Source organism: Dasypus novemcinctus, chromosome 17, assembly GCF_030445035.2.
Source record: "Dasypus novemcinctus isolate mDasNov1 chromosome 17, mDasNov1.1.hap2, whole genome shotgun sequence".
NCBI classification, from domain to species: Eukaryota; Metazoa; Chordata; class Mammalia; order Cingulata; family Dasypodidae; genus Dasypus; species Dasypus novemcinctus.
In genome coordinates, this window is record NC_080689.1 from 15,604,322 (window position 1) to 15,618,457 (window position 14,136).

General features: G+C 46.1%; 1 protein-coding gene across 1 annotated transcript in view; it reads left to right on the forward strand.

Annotated features, from left to right (window-relative positions):
- Positions 1-14,136, forward strand: part of SH3RF3 (SH3 domain containing ring finger 3) — a 403,194-nt gene that overhangs the window by 214,489 nt on the left and 174,569 nt on the right. The window contains exon 2 of the mRNA XM_058278324.2: positions 12,287-12,562. Coding sequence (XP_058134307.1) covers positions 12,287-12,562 — 276 coding nt within the window. The remainder of the gene's footprint in view (positions 1-12,286; positions 12,563-14,136) is intronic.

The following is a 14,136-nucleotide window of genomic DNA, read 5'->3' on the forward strand; positions in this document are numbered from 1 at the left end:
CCACACTTCAGGAAACACATTACATGCTGTTTACTGATAGTTTTGCCGACGGTGAAGTTATTTAATAACAACAGGAAACCGTTCTACAGTACACCTGTGTTCGCGTACTGTTATAGCTTCTGACATGTATTAATTCATTTGATCTCACAAGATCCCTATGGGAGAAATCCTTTACTCTGCCCCTTTTGCAGATGACGAAAGTGAGGCACAGAGAGGCCAGCACGTGGAGAGGCAGGATGTGAACTACTGTCTCTGGTGCGGGAGTCAACCTCTTAAACAGAAAGCTGCGCTTCCAGCCTCAAAAGTCCTCGAGGGCTCAGGTCCCTGTTCTTGAAGCAAGTCTCCTTTCTTTGCCCTCAGAGGCAGATTCCTAAAGGAACGTATTATTTGTGTGTGGATAAATACAGATATCTTATTTCCCCCCTTACCTTCTTGAATGATTTCTTTTTTTTTTTTAAGATTTATTTATTTTATTTCTCTCCCCTCTCCCCGCCCCGACCCCGTTTTCTGTTTTCTGTGTCTGTTTGCTGCGTTGTTGTCTTTGTCCACTTCTGTTGTTGTCAGCGGCACAGGAATCTGTGTTTCTTTTTGTTGCATCATCTTGTTGCCTCAGCTCTCCGTGTGTGCGGCACCATTCCTGGGCAGGCTGCGCTATCTGTTGCGCTGGGCAGCTCTCCCTATGGGGCGCACTCCTTGTGCGTGTGGGGCTCCCCTACGCGGGGGACACCCCTGCGTGGCACGGCACTCCTTGTGCGCATTGGCACTGCGCTTGGGCCAGCTCCACACGGGTCAAGGAGGCCCGGGGTTTGAACCGCGGACCTCCCATGTGGAGGACGGACGCCCTAACCACTGGGCCAAGTCCGCTTCCCGAATGATTTCTTTATACCATTAAAACAACAATGTGGGGGGAGGAATCCTTTAAGGATGATATGGTGGTAAATTTGGGCTGGAGAAAGGGCCTGGAAGGAATCATCTGTTCCTAACATACCTCCCCCATCCAAAAAAAAAAAAAAAGAAAAGGGAAAGAGGCTGATGAGAGGTCTTGGGTTTACTGCTCGACTTCTTGGCATTCTGAGGCAGTGAGAGACCACGGTCCACAGCGAGAGACAGCCCTTTCCCTGTGCCCATCCATCCAAGGTGAGTCTGAGGAGAGTTCTTCACAGGAGGCAGGTGAGGCCTGTTGGAGACGGGGCCCACCTGTGCAGGCCGTGGGGCCCAGGGAACTGTGATAGCAGGTCTTGAGGCCAGTGGCCACTGGACATGTACTTGGCATACTAGGTGACTCAGTTACATGATCCTATCGCACACATTGTCAAGAACTTGTCTCAGAACGTCTCATTTATTTTGCATTCCAGGGTTTGTCTTATCAGGGAGTGGAAGAAGGAGCAATTCTTTTCTGAACTGGGTTACTGTAAACCCAGATCTAGAGCCTCGGGGCCTGACAGAGAAGCGCTATGTACCTTTCCCTTTTCCCCCAAATAGAGAATGATTGGAACTCTGCACGGAGCTTCCCTCCCTGCTTTGTGAGAATTGGTGAGGCAGGATGGCTCTTGAACATTGAACAGGCCTGGATTTGAATCCTGGTTCCCCCTCTACTTGCTCATTGACTGTGACAACTTACTTGCCTCTCTGAAACCTTCTCACTTATGACAACGAAATTCCTATTTCATAGTGTACCTGTGGGCAAAAATTGAGTTCTCCAGAGTGTCTGGTATAGAGTAGCAGCTAAACAAATGGTCCTGCTGTTATTTGGGGGAGGCAATGCCTACGGTAGGCTGGCGTACAGGCTTGGAAGTCAGGCTGCCTGGGTTCAAATCCCAGCTCAACCCTTTTTTCTACAACCTCTCTGACCTTGGGCAAGTTACTAAATTTCATGGTGTCTCATTTTCCTGACCATGTCCTGATAATATTAGGGCCACTCGAAGGGTTGTTGAAAGATTAAATGGGTTAACATACGCAAAGTGTATGAAGTGTATGACATGTATGAGATGCCCAGTGCAAAGCGGGCGGCCCTTACTCTGCAGGGGCGATGATGAAAATCATGGTGAAGAGCTGCACTTTGGAAGAGAAGTGGTAAGATCTGCTTGAACCCCAGTCATGTGCACACAGAAGCCCATAGAGGGTAAAGAAAGGATTTTTACAATTGAGGACAACAAATTAGTGATTAGCTGCTTTTACTCTCATTCAACGTAGTTATGGAGCCCCGTGTGCTTGGCCAGGCACCGGAAAGCAGTGCCTGGCCGGAAGGAAGTGGTCCTGACCCCCACCCAGCTTACATCTACTCCTAGACTTAGGAAAGTTTGCCTTTGCTAGCACTGGCATTCAGCTTTCTAGGAGTTTGTTTGCCTCAGCAGACAGTCTATGATAATCATTTTTATAGCAGCTTCTTCATTAAGAGACAAGAAGCTCTTTACAGAGCTTCAATTTTATGCCCTTGACACTACTAGGAAACATGAAAGGACAGATTTGATTCTCTCCAGTTACGGGAAGGTGAAGCCTCTGAGAATGCAGGTACTCTGTGAAAAGCCACATCACAAGGTGCCACAGAGCTGTCTCCGATTCCCAAATCCCTGCTTTTATGCCAGAAGTGCTGTTCTTAAAAGTAACACAACTGAACTTACATGGATGGAGCTGCAGCCTCCCTGCTTTTCCATGACAGGAGGGGAAACCGTGTAAGCCTCTGACTTGGAGCCGTTGTTAACCTTGACAATCTCTACCAGGGGTCAGCACACTTTTTCTGTCAAGGGCCAGATGGTAAATATTTTTGGCTTTGCTCTCTGTGTCACAACTCCTCAACTCTGTCGCAGCTCGGAAAGCAGGCAGGGCCAATATGTAAATGAATGGGTGGCCGTGTTCCGATAAAACTTTATTTACAAAACAAGGTGGCAGGCTGGGTTTGTCCTGACAGCCATAGTTTGCTGATCTGGGGGAATATTAAATATTTTCACCTCCTTTTCCTAACTGACTGAAAAATATAAACTCATATGTGGGTGGGTGGATTACATTTGAGAAACAGCATTTGAGTGTGTGTGTATGCGGTGTATGAAAAGTGGGTTCCAGGAGCCTGAACTAGGCATTCTGAACCCTTAGCAAATACTTATTGATGACCTAGATAGCAACTACCAGCCATAAGGTTAAATCTTCTCCAGGCTAATCTAATTATCTCATGTTTTCAGAGTGATCAGAACAAAATGAATTGTAATTTCCTTTATGAACTAGATGTTTTGGAGCTTTCTTTTGACTTTAGGGTAGGTCCACAAAGTCAGGCACAGAATATCTGGCTATCACAGTCATGGGAGCTGCTGGGATCTCTGGCCTCCAGGCAGCCCCATGAGCACTTGACAATTGCAGGGACAGATGGTAAGAGAAGAAACGCTGCCCCTGCCCCCTTCCCATATGGCACAGCTGGGTTTGTTCTGAGCCCAGGGGCAGTGTGCAAGGCACTGAGGTGAAGGGAGCTCTGTGGGGTGTTGTGATTGTGTTTGACAGAACACAGGATCCGGGAATGTAGAACAGGAGGCGTTCCAGGGGGCTGAAAACTCATTTTAGCCTTGGAATGCTTTCAGAGTTATGGAAATAAAGGTGTGGTTGGGGACAGGGGAGAAGGTGAGCACAGACACTTGCCCTTGGGGGTCCCGCTCTTACACAGCCTGATTCTAGAGCCTCCAGGAGCAGTTGGGAAATCAGGGTGGCCACAGGAAAGTCTGGCCCCTCCTACGTTCTCCCCATCCCCCAAGCATGTCACAGGCAGAGCTAAACCCTGCCTTCTACCAAGGAGCATTGGGAAGGCATGTTGCTCATCTTCCACTCAGGAAACCTCCAGACATCTACGTTTTAATTTCAGTGAAAGGATTCCCGTTTCATGCTTTGTTAGGGTCTTTGGTCACACTCTCATGCTGCATCTCTTGGGCGCTAGTTTGCCAGTTCCAGGATTCTTCTTGCCTTGGCTCTCTGCACAGCCAAATGGCGCAGGCAGGACTCCTCGTCACAGTGCCTACTTAACTGATGTCAAGGAGGCTTGGCTTCTAGCTCCTTGGTTCAATTAATTCTAACCCTCCCATTTCATGGGAGCATCTTGTTTCTATTCCTGACTTTGGGAAGTTTCGCTGCTCGTTTTCCTTTCTATCATGAGGAGGAAGAAGAGGTGGGAACCCATTGACTGGTCAGGCCCCAGTTTGTTAGCAGTTGTCATTCCATTCAGGACACGTGGGTGAGGAAGGCCCTCTCCCAGGCCCTCGGATTCAGCTTTGCAGAAGGTGGGTTAGGAAGACTGAAACTCATGTTACAGTTAATGGTGAAGTTGAGAACTTCACCATTATCCACCCTTCTCCTCCACCCTGCCCCCACCACAGCCTAGACAGTCAAGAGTTGGACAACCCAAGAATTCCTGAGTAGTTTCTGCAAGGGTACCTTTACTTTTGCAAACCCAAAATGGAGAGATAGTTAATGGAACAGAGACCCTGGTAAAGCTGTTGTTTGAGTAGAACTCCAACAATGTATTGTCGCAGCCCTGTAGAAGCTCCCTAAACATGAAACAGCTCCGTTGTGGTTGCAAAGCTAACCTGACCTTGATAAACCTGGTGTGAAGAAACACAATTGTGTGGTGTCTGAAGCTGCTCAGACTTGAAAAAACACATGGGACTCAAAGGGTGAAATGGAATCTATAAATACTTAGACTGCACGCCCTACAGTCTTCACTAATGGGTGGCACAAAGCTCCGGTGGGCACTGGATGTGACCCTGCTGAGGCTGAGATTTCAAAGCCATAGCATTGGAACCAAGAGCAAACTCATGGCCTTGGGTTTCCGAATCACACAGAGGTCTGTGTTGTTTGGTGCATCCACGGACTTCCTTTATTCCTCTTCATGCCAGGTAGTAAAAGGTGGGTCTCCTCACGATGCCAGGAGCCAAAGTGCAGCAGCCGATGTGCCCTTCCATCCAGCCAACACTGCCTGGCCCCTTGGCCAGAGAATGGAGGGAGCAGAGTGCTAGGAGGACTAAGCATTATATTATATGGGAGCAGATTAACTACCGTGGCTCCCCATCACTGTGTGTGCATGTGTGCACGTGGTATCTCCCAGCAGGATTATCTTCACTCTCAACAGCACCATTAATGTAGGCCATAAAATTCTCCCCAAATAGAAAAAAAAAGACAAAACTCCTAAATGGGCTATTCCTTTGTCATGTGCAATTTTTTCCAATGGTTTCTCCGTCTGCTTTCAAACTACCTTCACCTGGATCTCGCCTTTCTCTTTGCTAGAATAAGCTTGATCCTTCCAGCCTGTCGCTCTTCTCTCTAGGAGTAACATGTGTGAGTGCCTTAGAAGTTGGCTTCACATCCATTGAATGGTGAATTAAGTTTTGAAAGCATTTGTTCTTTCAAGAGAAGAGAGTATTGTTTGGAAACTGGTTTATTTTCATTATAAAGCTGTATAGGCTAATTTGAGAAGAGGTTTGAAGTGCCACATCCTGTATATGGCATAATAATGACAATGTTTTAGATAGCACCTTTCAGCTGGAGGATTCCAGAGTGTTTTGCACATTCTACATACAAATGACTCCATCCTGCCCTAAGTCACCAGATGTTTCTAACGCAAAATGAAGCTTAAATCACACTTCTCCTAACAGTTCGGAATGGGAAGTTAAGCCTTGCTACTGGCTAGCAAAATACTACAACATCAGAGAACTGACTACCAAATAACGCATGGAATAGCAGGTAAACTTGAGAAAAGGGCCCTTGACAAAGTCTGGGAAAAGTTTGTTGTTCTTTTTTTTTTAAAAAAAGGCAAGTTGCTTTTGCTTTTAATCTTCACTCAGCTTGCTGAAACATGAAGCTCTGTGAAGGATAGCCTTTAGCTGTAGAGTTTATAGCTTCCAAGGCAACACAAAATAATAGCTCTTAGCCATCCCCTCATCTGGTCTGCATTTGGGGAGATGATGCATTTCTCTTTTATTGCATTTGTCAACATATTGTCAATGTTTTAATGGCTGCTGTGACCTTCTGAATACAGGAATCATGTCTTACTCCTTTCTGCAGCCTAGAATCTAGGGCAGGGTCTGGCTTAATGCAGGTGTTCTATAAACTTTTAGAAAAATGAGTGCACAAATATGGAGAATTTAAAAACCATCAGAATATCAGAATGGAAGAAACAAAATCTAGAACCCAACAGGCAACTTCAGTGAAAAAAAGGGAAGAAGGTACTTGAAATATAACTGACTATAAAACTGAAATCTGAACACCTCCTGTTTGGAGTGGGATATACTAACAACGTGTTCAATACAGACTAAATTTGTAAACTAAAAGATTGGGGACACTTTGACTAGATATATTAATTAAATAAGGTAATGGCCTGAAAAATGCTTATGATCTAATGAAATTGTAAATAGACTTAGGGTTCCCTGAATTAGTCAGGATACTAAGGCTAAGATGCTAAAAGGAGAAAATCCCAAAACACAGTGGCTCAAATAAGATAGAGTTTCCTTCTCTCACATGTAACAGTCCAGTAAAAAGGCTGATAGTCAAGGACTACAAGAGGATGTTCCACTAGGCCATCCAAAGTTTCAGGTTCCATTCCTTTTGTCGATTCAGGCCAAATCTTTGTATAGAGAAAGCTGGCTCACCATCGCCACATCTGTCGTTCAGCCTATGAGAAGGGAAAAAGGAGAAGTAGAATTTCCTTATAAATTTCACTTTAAAACATGGTCCAGATTTGTACATATTACTTTTACTTCATATCCCACTGACCAAAATCTTGACACATAGGTATGCCTCCCTGCAAGTGAGGCTGGAAAGTGAAATCTTTAGCTTGATGACCTTGACCCAAGTTGAAACTTGTTATATTGTCACTAAAAAGAAGGAAAAGATGCTAGGTAGTTCCTGGAAACATGAATAAGACCCTTGCTGGTTCTAATGTGGAGCCTTTGCTCAGGCTGATTACCTCCAGCGGGGGTGTCCTTCTCCTCATTGAGCAATCAGGGCTATTTTTCCTAATGGTCAAGGCTCAGCCGCTATTAGCAAAGGACTTTTGGCTGGATGGACCCTGAGCCTCATACTCTGGGAAAAAGAATGGGCAGGGGAAGCCCTTTCAATCAGACTCTTAGCCCAGTCCCTAGTCTCAGGGAAGCTGTTTGTCATCCATATTTTCAGACATTCGGTAGATATATTTGAGTATGTAATTTAGGCCAAGTCTGGGCCAGGAGGTGGGGATGCAACAGTGAACAAAGTAGGTGCAGTACTGTCCTCTTGGAGCTTAGAGTCTCTGGGGAGACATTCACTGGTAAATAATCACTAAAATAACATGCCATTACAGTTGTAACAAGTCTTCTGAAGGAAAGGTACTGGTGCATAGAGACACAAGGTAAGGGAGACCGGGTTTAGTCCTAAGAGGGAAGGTCAGAAAGGTGAGCCGGTTCTTTGGACAATTGCTTGTGTCCATCCTCATTCACCCCAACTTGCTGGGAGATCTAGAAGGGCCCTTCCACCACTCCTCCTGGGCATTCAGCCCTCGGCCTACGCAGTGCTCCAGGCCAGCGTGGCGTCTGCCCCCACCCCTAGGGAAGCCAGTGTGATTTAAACCCCGTCGGTCGTCTAGAGTCATGGAAGCACATTTGTCAAAGCCCACTGCCTTGTTCAATCCCAGGGGAAGATGGAGACGGCACTGCTGTGCCTGCGTGAGCACCCGTCTCTCTACAGGGTGGGACACTAAGCCCAGACTAAGATTTGTGTGATTCATCTGAGTAATGAGCCATGAAATTGGCATTATAAGTTTTAATTATTATTAATGCCTTCCAGGGGTGGCTGATGTTCATTATCCTGTAGGCAGCCCAGATGTACTTCCCCTTTTCCTTTGATTTCTTTTCCTTAATGTCCTGAGCCCTTACAATGGTGGCTTGATGTTTGAACACAATCCCTCCAAAGGGAAACAGACCGCAAGGTGAGAGAGGAGATCGCTGAGCACTTCTGTGGCCAGAAAGGAAACGAGTTCCAGAGAAACCTGCTCAATTTGGGGGCCTGTATGTGGAAGAGCTGAATTTCAGAGGTCCCCTAAGTCGTTGTCCTGAGATTTGCAGAAGACCTTTTTTTTTTCCTTACCTGCCTCAAGACCTTTTTCATGGACTAATCAGTTAATACTTATAAAGGGCTTTGAAGATGAAAGACTCTGTGGAGATGCTGAGTGTCACCATTGTTTAGCATTTCCTAACAATTGTGACTAGTTTCTGACTGCATTAACCACCCCCAAACTCCTCCCCCAAAAAGACCACCCCTCTGCTAAATCCTTAATTATTTTTCCCCTCAAAAATGTGTCCTTCTCTTTAAGCTGAGTCCTAAGCAGTTTTTTTCTCTGCTTCCTTCTTCTTTCTCTCCTCTCCCTCCCTTTGACCCCCAGACCACCATGGGGGACAGATGGCAATGTGGCTGGAGCCAGATCCAAGCCCTGCACCCCCAGATCTGCCCTTGGGGTCTGGAGGCTGCGGGCCCAGGTGTCTAACTGTGCTTGAGGAAATGCAGTGTGGGAATGTGTGTACTGCAGCGCCTGCTTCTCCTTCTTCAGATGGCATTTGGCTCCTTTTTCTTCTCTGGTTTGTTGGCCAGAAGAACTGCCCTTTTGCCCCTCGGTGCTCTGGCTGGCACCCTGTATCCTGGACTTGGTTGATGGAATTGCCATAGCAGACTTTTTTTCTTTTCTCACATTATCTAGCATTTTCTGCTGCCCCTCGCCGGCCAGGCCCTGTCTCAGGAATAACCTTACTTCATTTGAACTAACAAGCATATACAAGGCACCTGCTAGTTCCGGTAACTCTTCTAGGTTCTGGGGTTATCAGGGTGTTCTGGGGGCCTTGTGTTAATACAGCGGCAGGTGTGAGACCCTAGTGGTGCTCCCAGGAGTGTCGAGAGCACAGCCTGTGCTGCTGCCAGCTTTGGGAAGGAGAGAGGAGGACAGAGGGGGTGGCACCGGAGCCCAGTCTGGAAGAGGAACCATTCGTGCCAGGACCCAGAGGTCCCCAAAGCACCACCTCTCTGTGAAAAAGGATGCCGCCCGCTGGGGCTAGTGTATATAGCTAGTGAGGGAGGCGTGCCCAGGGCAATGATTGGACAAGTGGACTGAAGCCAGCTCGGAGGACCCCTGAGGCCATGCTCAGACTCTTGGACTGGCCCTGAGGGCTGTGGGCCTGTAAGCAGCTGGGCGATAGAATCAACTCTGTGTTTTGGCATCCAGCATTGACACGGACTAATGGAAATCTTAACTCAGTAGAAGACATCTGCAATGGTTAGGAAACAGTAGATGAAGGATAAGGCACTGCTAGTGAAAATGTGGACAGGGGATCTATTGGTTAGGTTTAGAAGCTGAATCAACAGGCTTTGATGACAAATGCTGAGACTGGGCAGGATGGCCAGGGAGAACTGAGGGTGCTTGTTTAGCAGCTGAGTGACAATTCCATAGCCAGGATAAGGAAAGCAAGGTGGAGTCTTGAGGGACCAACTGTGGCTTCAGAGTGTCTTTGGAATGGCCAGGCAGAGATGTCAAACAAGCATTGAGATTGACCTAAGTCCGCCACTCAGAAAAGAAGTAGGAACCACAGAGATGGGCGAGGCATAGACTTAGACACAGGGAGAGACTAAATCCATGACAGGTTGAGCTGGCCCAGGGAGGGCCTGTGGGCAGGAGTTCGCACTCTGCAGGAATCAGGTCCATTTTGGAGAATCAGTGCAAGATGGACTCTTCCAGAAAATCATGAGTGCATGCCTTACAAGAACCCAGGTAGACACACAATTTTGTGCCTGTGCATACTTAGTAGTAATTAAGAGCACGGGCTTAGGATAGACTGCCTGAGCTTGAAATTGCCTCCACTTTTCTTGAGCTACCCAGCTCTTTGGGTAATTCAGGGACAGAATTGTATTGTACAGTGTGTGAATGGTGTTGGCCAGTAGCCTCTTGTGTCACCTGATCTAGAGAAAGCAAGATGGGGAGGCCAGAGTTGGAAACACCCATGTCACCTTCAGAGCTGGAGGGATATGAGGGGTATGTGTTTATTTATAAAGCATAAAATAAACAAAGAGTATTCAGAACCAGGAGATACAAAAGAGGGAGCCAGGCCTTTCTTGCTCATCATTATTATCAGTATGAACAAAAGTTGTCAAGCAGCCAAGTCTGTGGCTTCAGAGTACAGCCCTTATGATTTGGGAATAAGAAAAAAGGCAGACCTGTCTGAGACAAAGTGGAGTTTTCTTTTCTGCACTTATTTGAGGCCAGTTTTCAAGTTTAACAGCCACTTGTGTGTTTTAAAAAATATATATATATATATATATATATATATATATATACACATACCTCTGACACCAATGGATCTCTAAACTTCTCCATGTGGTGAACAATGATAATCCTCCCATCTTGGAAATAAATCTTAACTTTAACTTCTGAAGTAGTGCTAAACTAAGTCCAAATATAAGAAGAAATCTATCTTTTAGTAAATGTAACCTAACAGGCTAAGGCAGGGTTTCTCAGTCAGGCTACTGCTGACTTCGTTGTTAGGGGCCGTCCTGTGAATTGTAGGGTACTTAGAAGCAACCCCAGCCTCTAACCATTAGTTGCTCCCCCCACTTGTGAAAACCAAATATGTCTTCAGGCACACTGGCAAATGTCCTCTGGGGGTGGCAAATTGTCCCAGTCTGGAACCACTGGTCTAGGGCTTGACTAGCCTTTGGCCCTTGTATGGCTGTGGAATTTTCTGGTGTTCCACAGCCAACAAACTCTTCCATTCTTTTCTGATCACAGAAATTATATTGTGAAATACCCCTTTACCTCAGACTTCTAAAATTGGGGCCTATTACAATACATTGTATTTATAATACAGAACTATGCAGGATGAACATAACTGGAAACAAAATGATTTTTTTCTTTATTGACCTCTGCAATGAAAAATCCTCTGGTGTTACTGTCTAATTGGTTAGTGGTGGATGTTTGTCAGTTTGCCAGCAGGTTCTGTCTTAACTGCTATCATTTGACATCGCTGAAACATAAATGTGGAGAGATTGAGTTGCCAACATGTTATTAAGTCCTCTACAAAGAGTTTTTCAATAAACTACTGCTTTGAGCTTTTGTGCCTCTGTGGATCGATTCAAATACTAAAGAACTCTTTGGCATAGGCAGCCCTGGTACGAAAATGTGGCTTCTGGTAGGAAGATTGTTGGGTATTGACACAGGGACAATGGATAAGGTTTTGTTTGGTTTTCTTCTGGCACAGAATTGGCCTTGGGCAAAGCTTACTCAGTTGAGTGGGTATTGGCCACCCTTAAGGAAAAGGAAGAGAAATCCACCTGGCTGTGGGTCTTTGTGAAAAGTACCAATTAGAGAAACCCAGAAAGTGGATGGTAACTCTTTAAAGTTTCAGGTGGTTCAACAGACGCCTTCTTGCTGAGTGTCAAAGCCATTATTTGAAGCCAAAGATGACAGATTGATTTCCTTTGGGTTGCCTAACCTTTGGAGCATCTTAGGATCATACCATGATGTGAAGAGGATACTATTTTTATGCTTTTGAAAGTGTACTTCTGGACCAGACTTCTGTATGCACAAAAAGCTATGTGCCATGGTTGGAGGGTCTGTGACAGGGGGCAGTTGGTTAGAATGTTTAGGCCTTGGGGACCAAGACTCTAGAAGTGATTTTTGGCTGGCCACTAGGCTGTATCCCATGCCACAGCCAGGTTGTCTCTTGAAGCTTGTTTCTAAATTGTTATGGAGCCTCAGTAGATGAAGACAGAAGCTTTCATTGTTGGAGATCTGCTTTTTAGACTAAAGTCCCTGAGAAATACCACCCCATGGGAGACAAGCATAGAGTGGTGGGTGAGAACATGCCAGAGCCAGACTTCCTGTGCTCAGATTCTGCCCTTTCCCGTAGAGGTGTGGGCCTTTGGGCCAGTTACTTTATCTTTCTGTGTCTCAGTTCTGTGTGCTTAAATGAAGGCGATATCAACACCTTTTAAGCATAGGGTGAGTTTGTCTGTGTGAATGGCTTAGGACAGTGCCTGGCACCTCACATGTGGTACTTACGGGTGAATTATTATCTAAGAGGTGATGTAGACTTCCTTGTCTCTGTAGGGTGGTGGACTTTGTGTATTCCTGTGACAGGGTGCCTTGTCCTTTGAAAGATTTTCATTTTTCGGGGCATTCTATAAATGCCCCCAGGCAACAGAGAGCCCCTTCAAAATCCTCCACTGCCCAGGGCAAATTTAAGCTCAGCAGCAGGAAGGTTATGCCAAGTAACCAGGTGTTTTATTATTTTGCTTTCAGAATATTTCCCAACTTCCCTATGGCAAAGCCCTCTACAATTATGAGGGGAAGGAACCCGGTGACCTCAAGTTCAACAAGGGTGACATCATCATCCTGCGACGCAAGGTGGACGAGAACTGGTACCACGGCGAGCTCAATGGCAACCATGGCTTCTTCCCTGCCAGCTACATCCAGTGTATCCGGCCCTTGCCCCAGGCCCCGCCCCAGGGCAAAGCACTTTATGATTTTGAGATAAAGGATAAAGACCAAGACAAGGACTGTCTGACCTTCACCAAGGTAAAGCCAAACCCACTCCCACCCCATCTTTGTTCTTGCTGGTAACTGATGTTATGAGGATGGGCTCCAGAGACAGACCTTCTGGCTTTGAATCCTGGCTCTGCTCTCCGACTTTGGACAAATTCTTTAACCTCCCTGTGCCTCAGTAAAAGGGGATAATAGGCAGATAATTGCTGTGTCTACTTCATATGTTTTTTTTTTTTTACTGAATGGAATGAGATGGCACCCAGCAACTCCCAAGAAATGGCACATACTAAGTGCTTGATAAACATGAGCCTCAGTTAGCATGACTAGCAGGACCTTCCGTTAACCTGAGTCACAGAGATTACCAGCTGGGTTTTTAAGTGGTGACTCAGGTACAATGGAATGAAATCTTTTCAGGAAACACATGGACCCAGTGTCAGAGGAAACTGCTGCAAAGAACCTGTTCAGCTCACAGGAAAGTCACTAGTTTGGCCCAGAGATGCTGTGGACACAGCCCCATTTTCTATGGGTTGCAGAGGTAGGACAGAACCATGTGTATTTAGAGCCTGCTCAACTGGCAGGCCAGACTTGCAGAGAGGGGCCACAGTCGTGGACAAACTAAATATCCTGTGTCAAATGTGAGTTGTCCTAGTAGATCTGAGGAAAATGTGGAGGAGCATGGTTCTGTGGTTGTAGAGCATTCAAGAAAACCGAGGTGACTTCCACACCCCACCATGACGGCGAGCGTTGCAGGGCTCCTTTAACAAAAGACTCCATTTCAGGCCTGTGAGGTGCTCTCTTTCCCCTTGTCTGCATCCTTCCACACCCGGTCCTCATGGAGGGTGGAGGGGGTTAGGTAACCATCGAAGCATCTACTTCTAACTTAAGGCAGTAGTAAGAATTACTGTTTATTATTTTCTGTTAAATGACAAACTTTATTAAGTGCCGTACCAACATGCTGTCATTTTATAGTGACAACTGGCCAAGCTTCTAAGTAGCAGGAGCCTTGTTTACTCTGTGATGGAACTGAAGCTCAGAGGTTAAGTAACTTATTAGCAAGGTGTTTGGGTGGGCCTCTCCCTCAATTCTCCTCTCTGTCTCCTATCTCATCCCCCCTTCCCTCTCCCCCCCGCCCCGGCAGAGTTGTACATAACAGAGTTAGAACTCCAACTCAACTCTCTGCCTTCCAAACTCATATTCTTTCTACTTTTACACAGAGAACTGGTCCCTGAAACCAGTCCCTCCTGTACCTCAGATGTCCAGAGGTCATTGTTATTTTCTCTCCTTCACAGTCAAGCATTGAATGCTCAACTGCTCACAGCAGAAGTTGTCTGTGGTACAGAAATCTTGGGACTGTCTGCAGGGCAGCGGAAGTACCATTTATGCAATTTTTTTTGGAAAATGTGCAGGTCTGGGTGGTTTGTATCTGCAGTGTTTACCATCATCAAACAAGGATATTAAGTGCCTTTGGAAGTGAAAATGAACAAGGCTATTTCAGGGTGAAAAGCTGTGGGACCTGCATCATCCTCCATAAGTTGAGAGAATCCTCCTAACGTTTCCGCTGTTGTCCTCGCCATTTGCTCCCATTTGCATCCTCCCAGCTGCTTGCG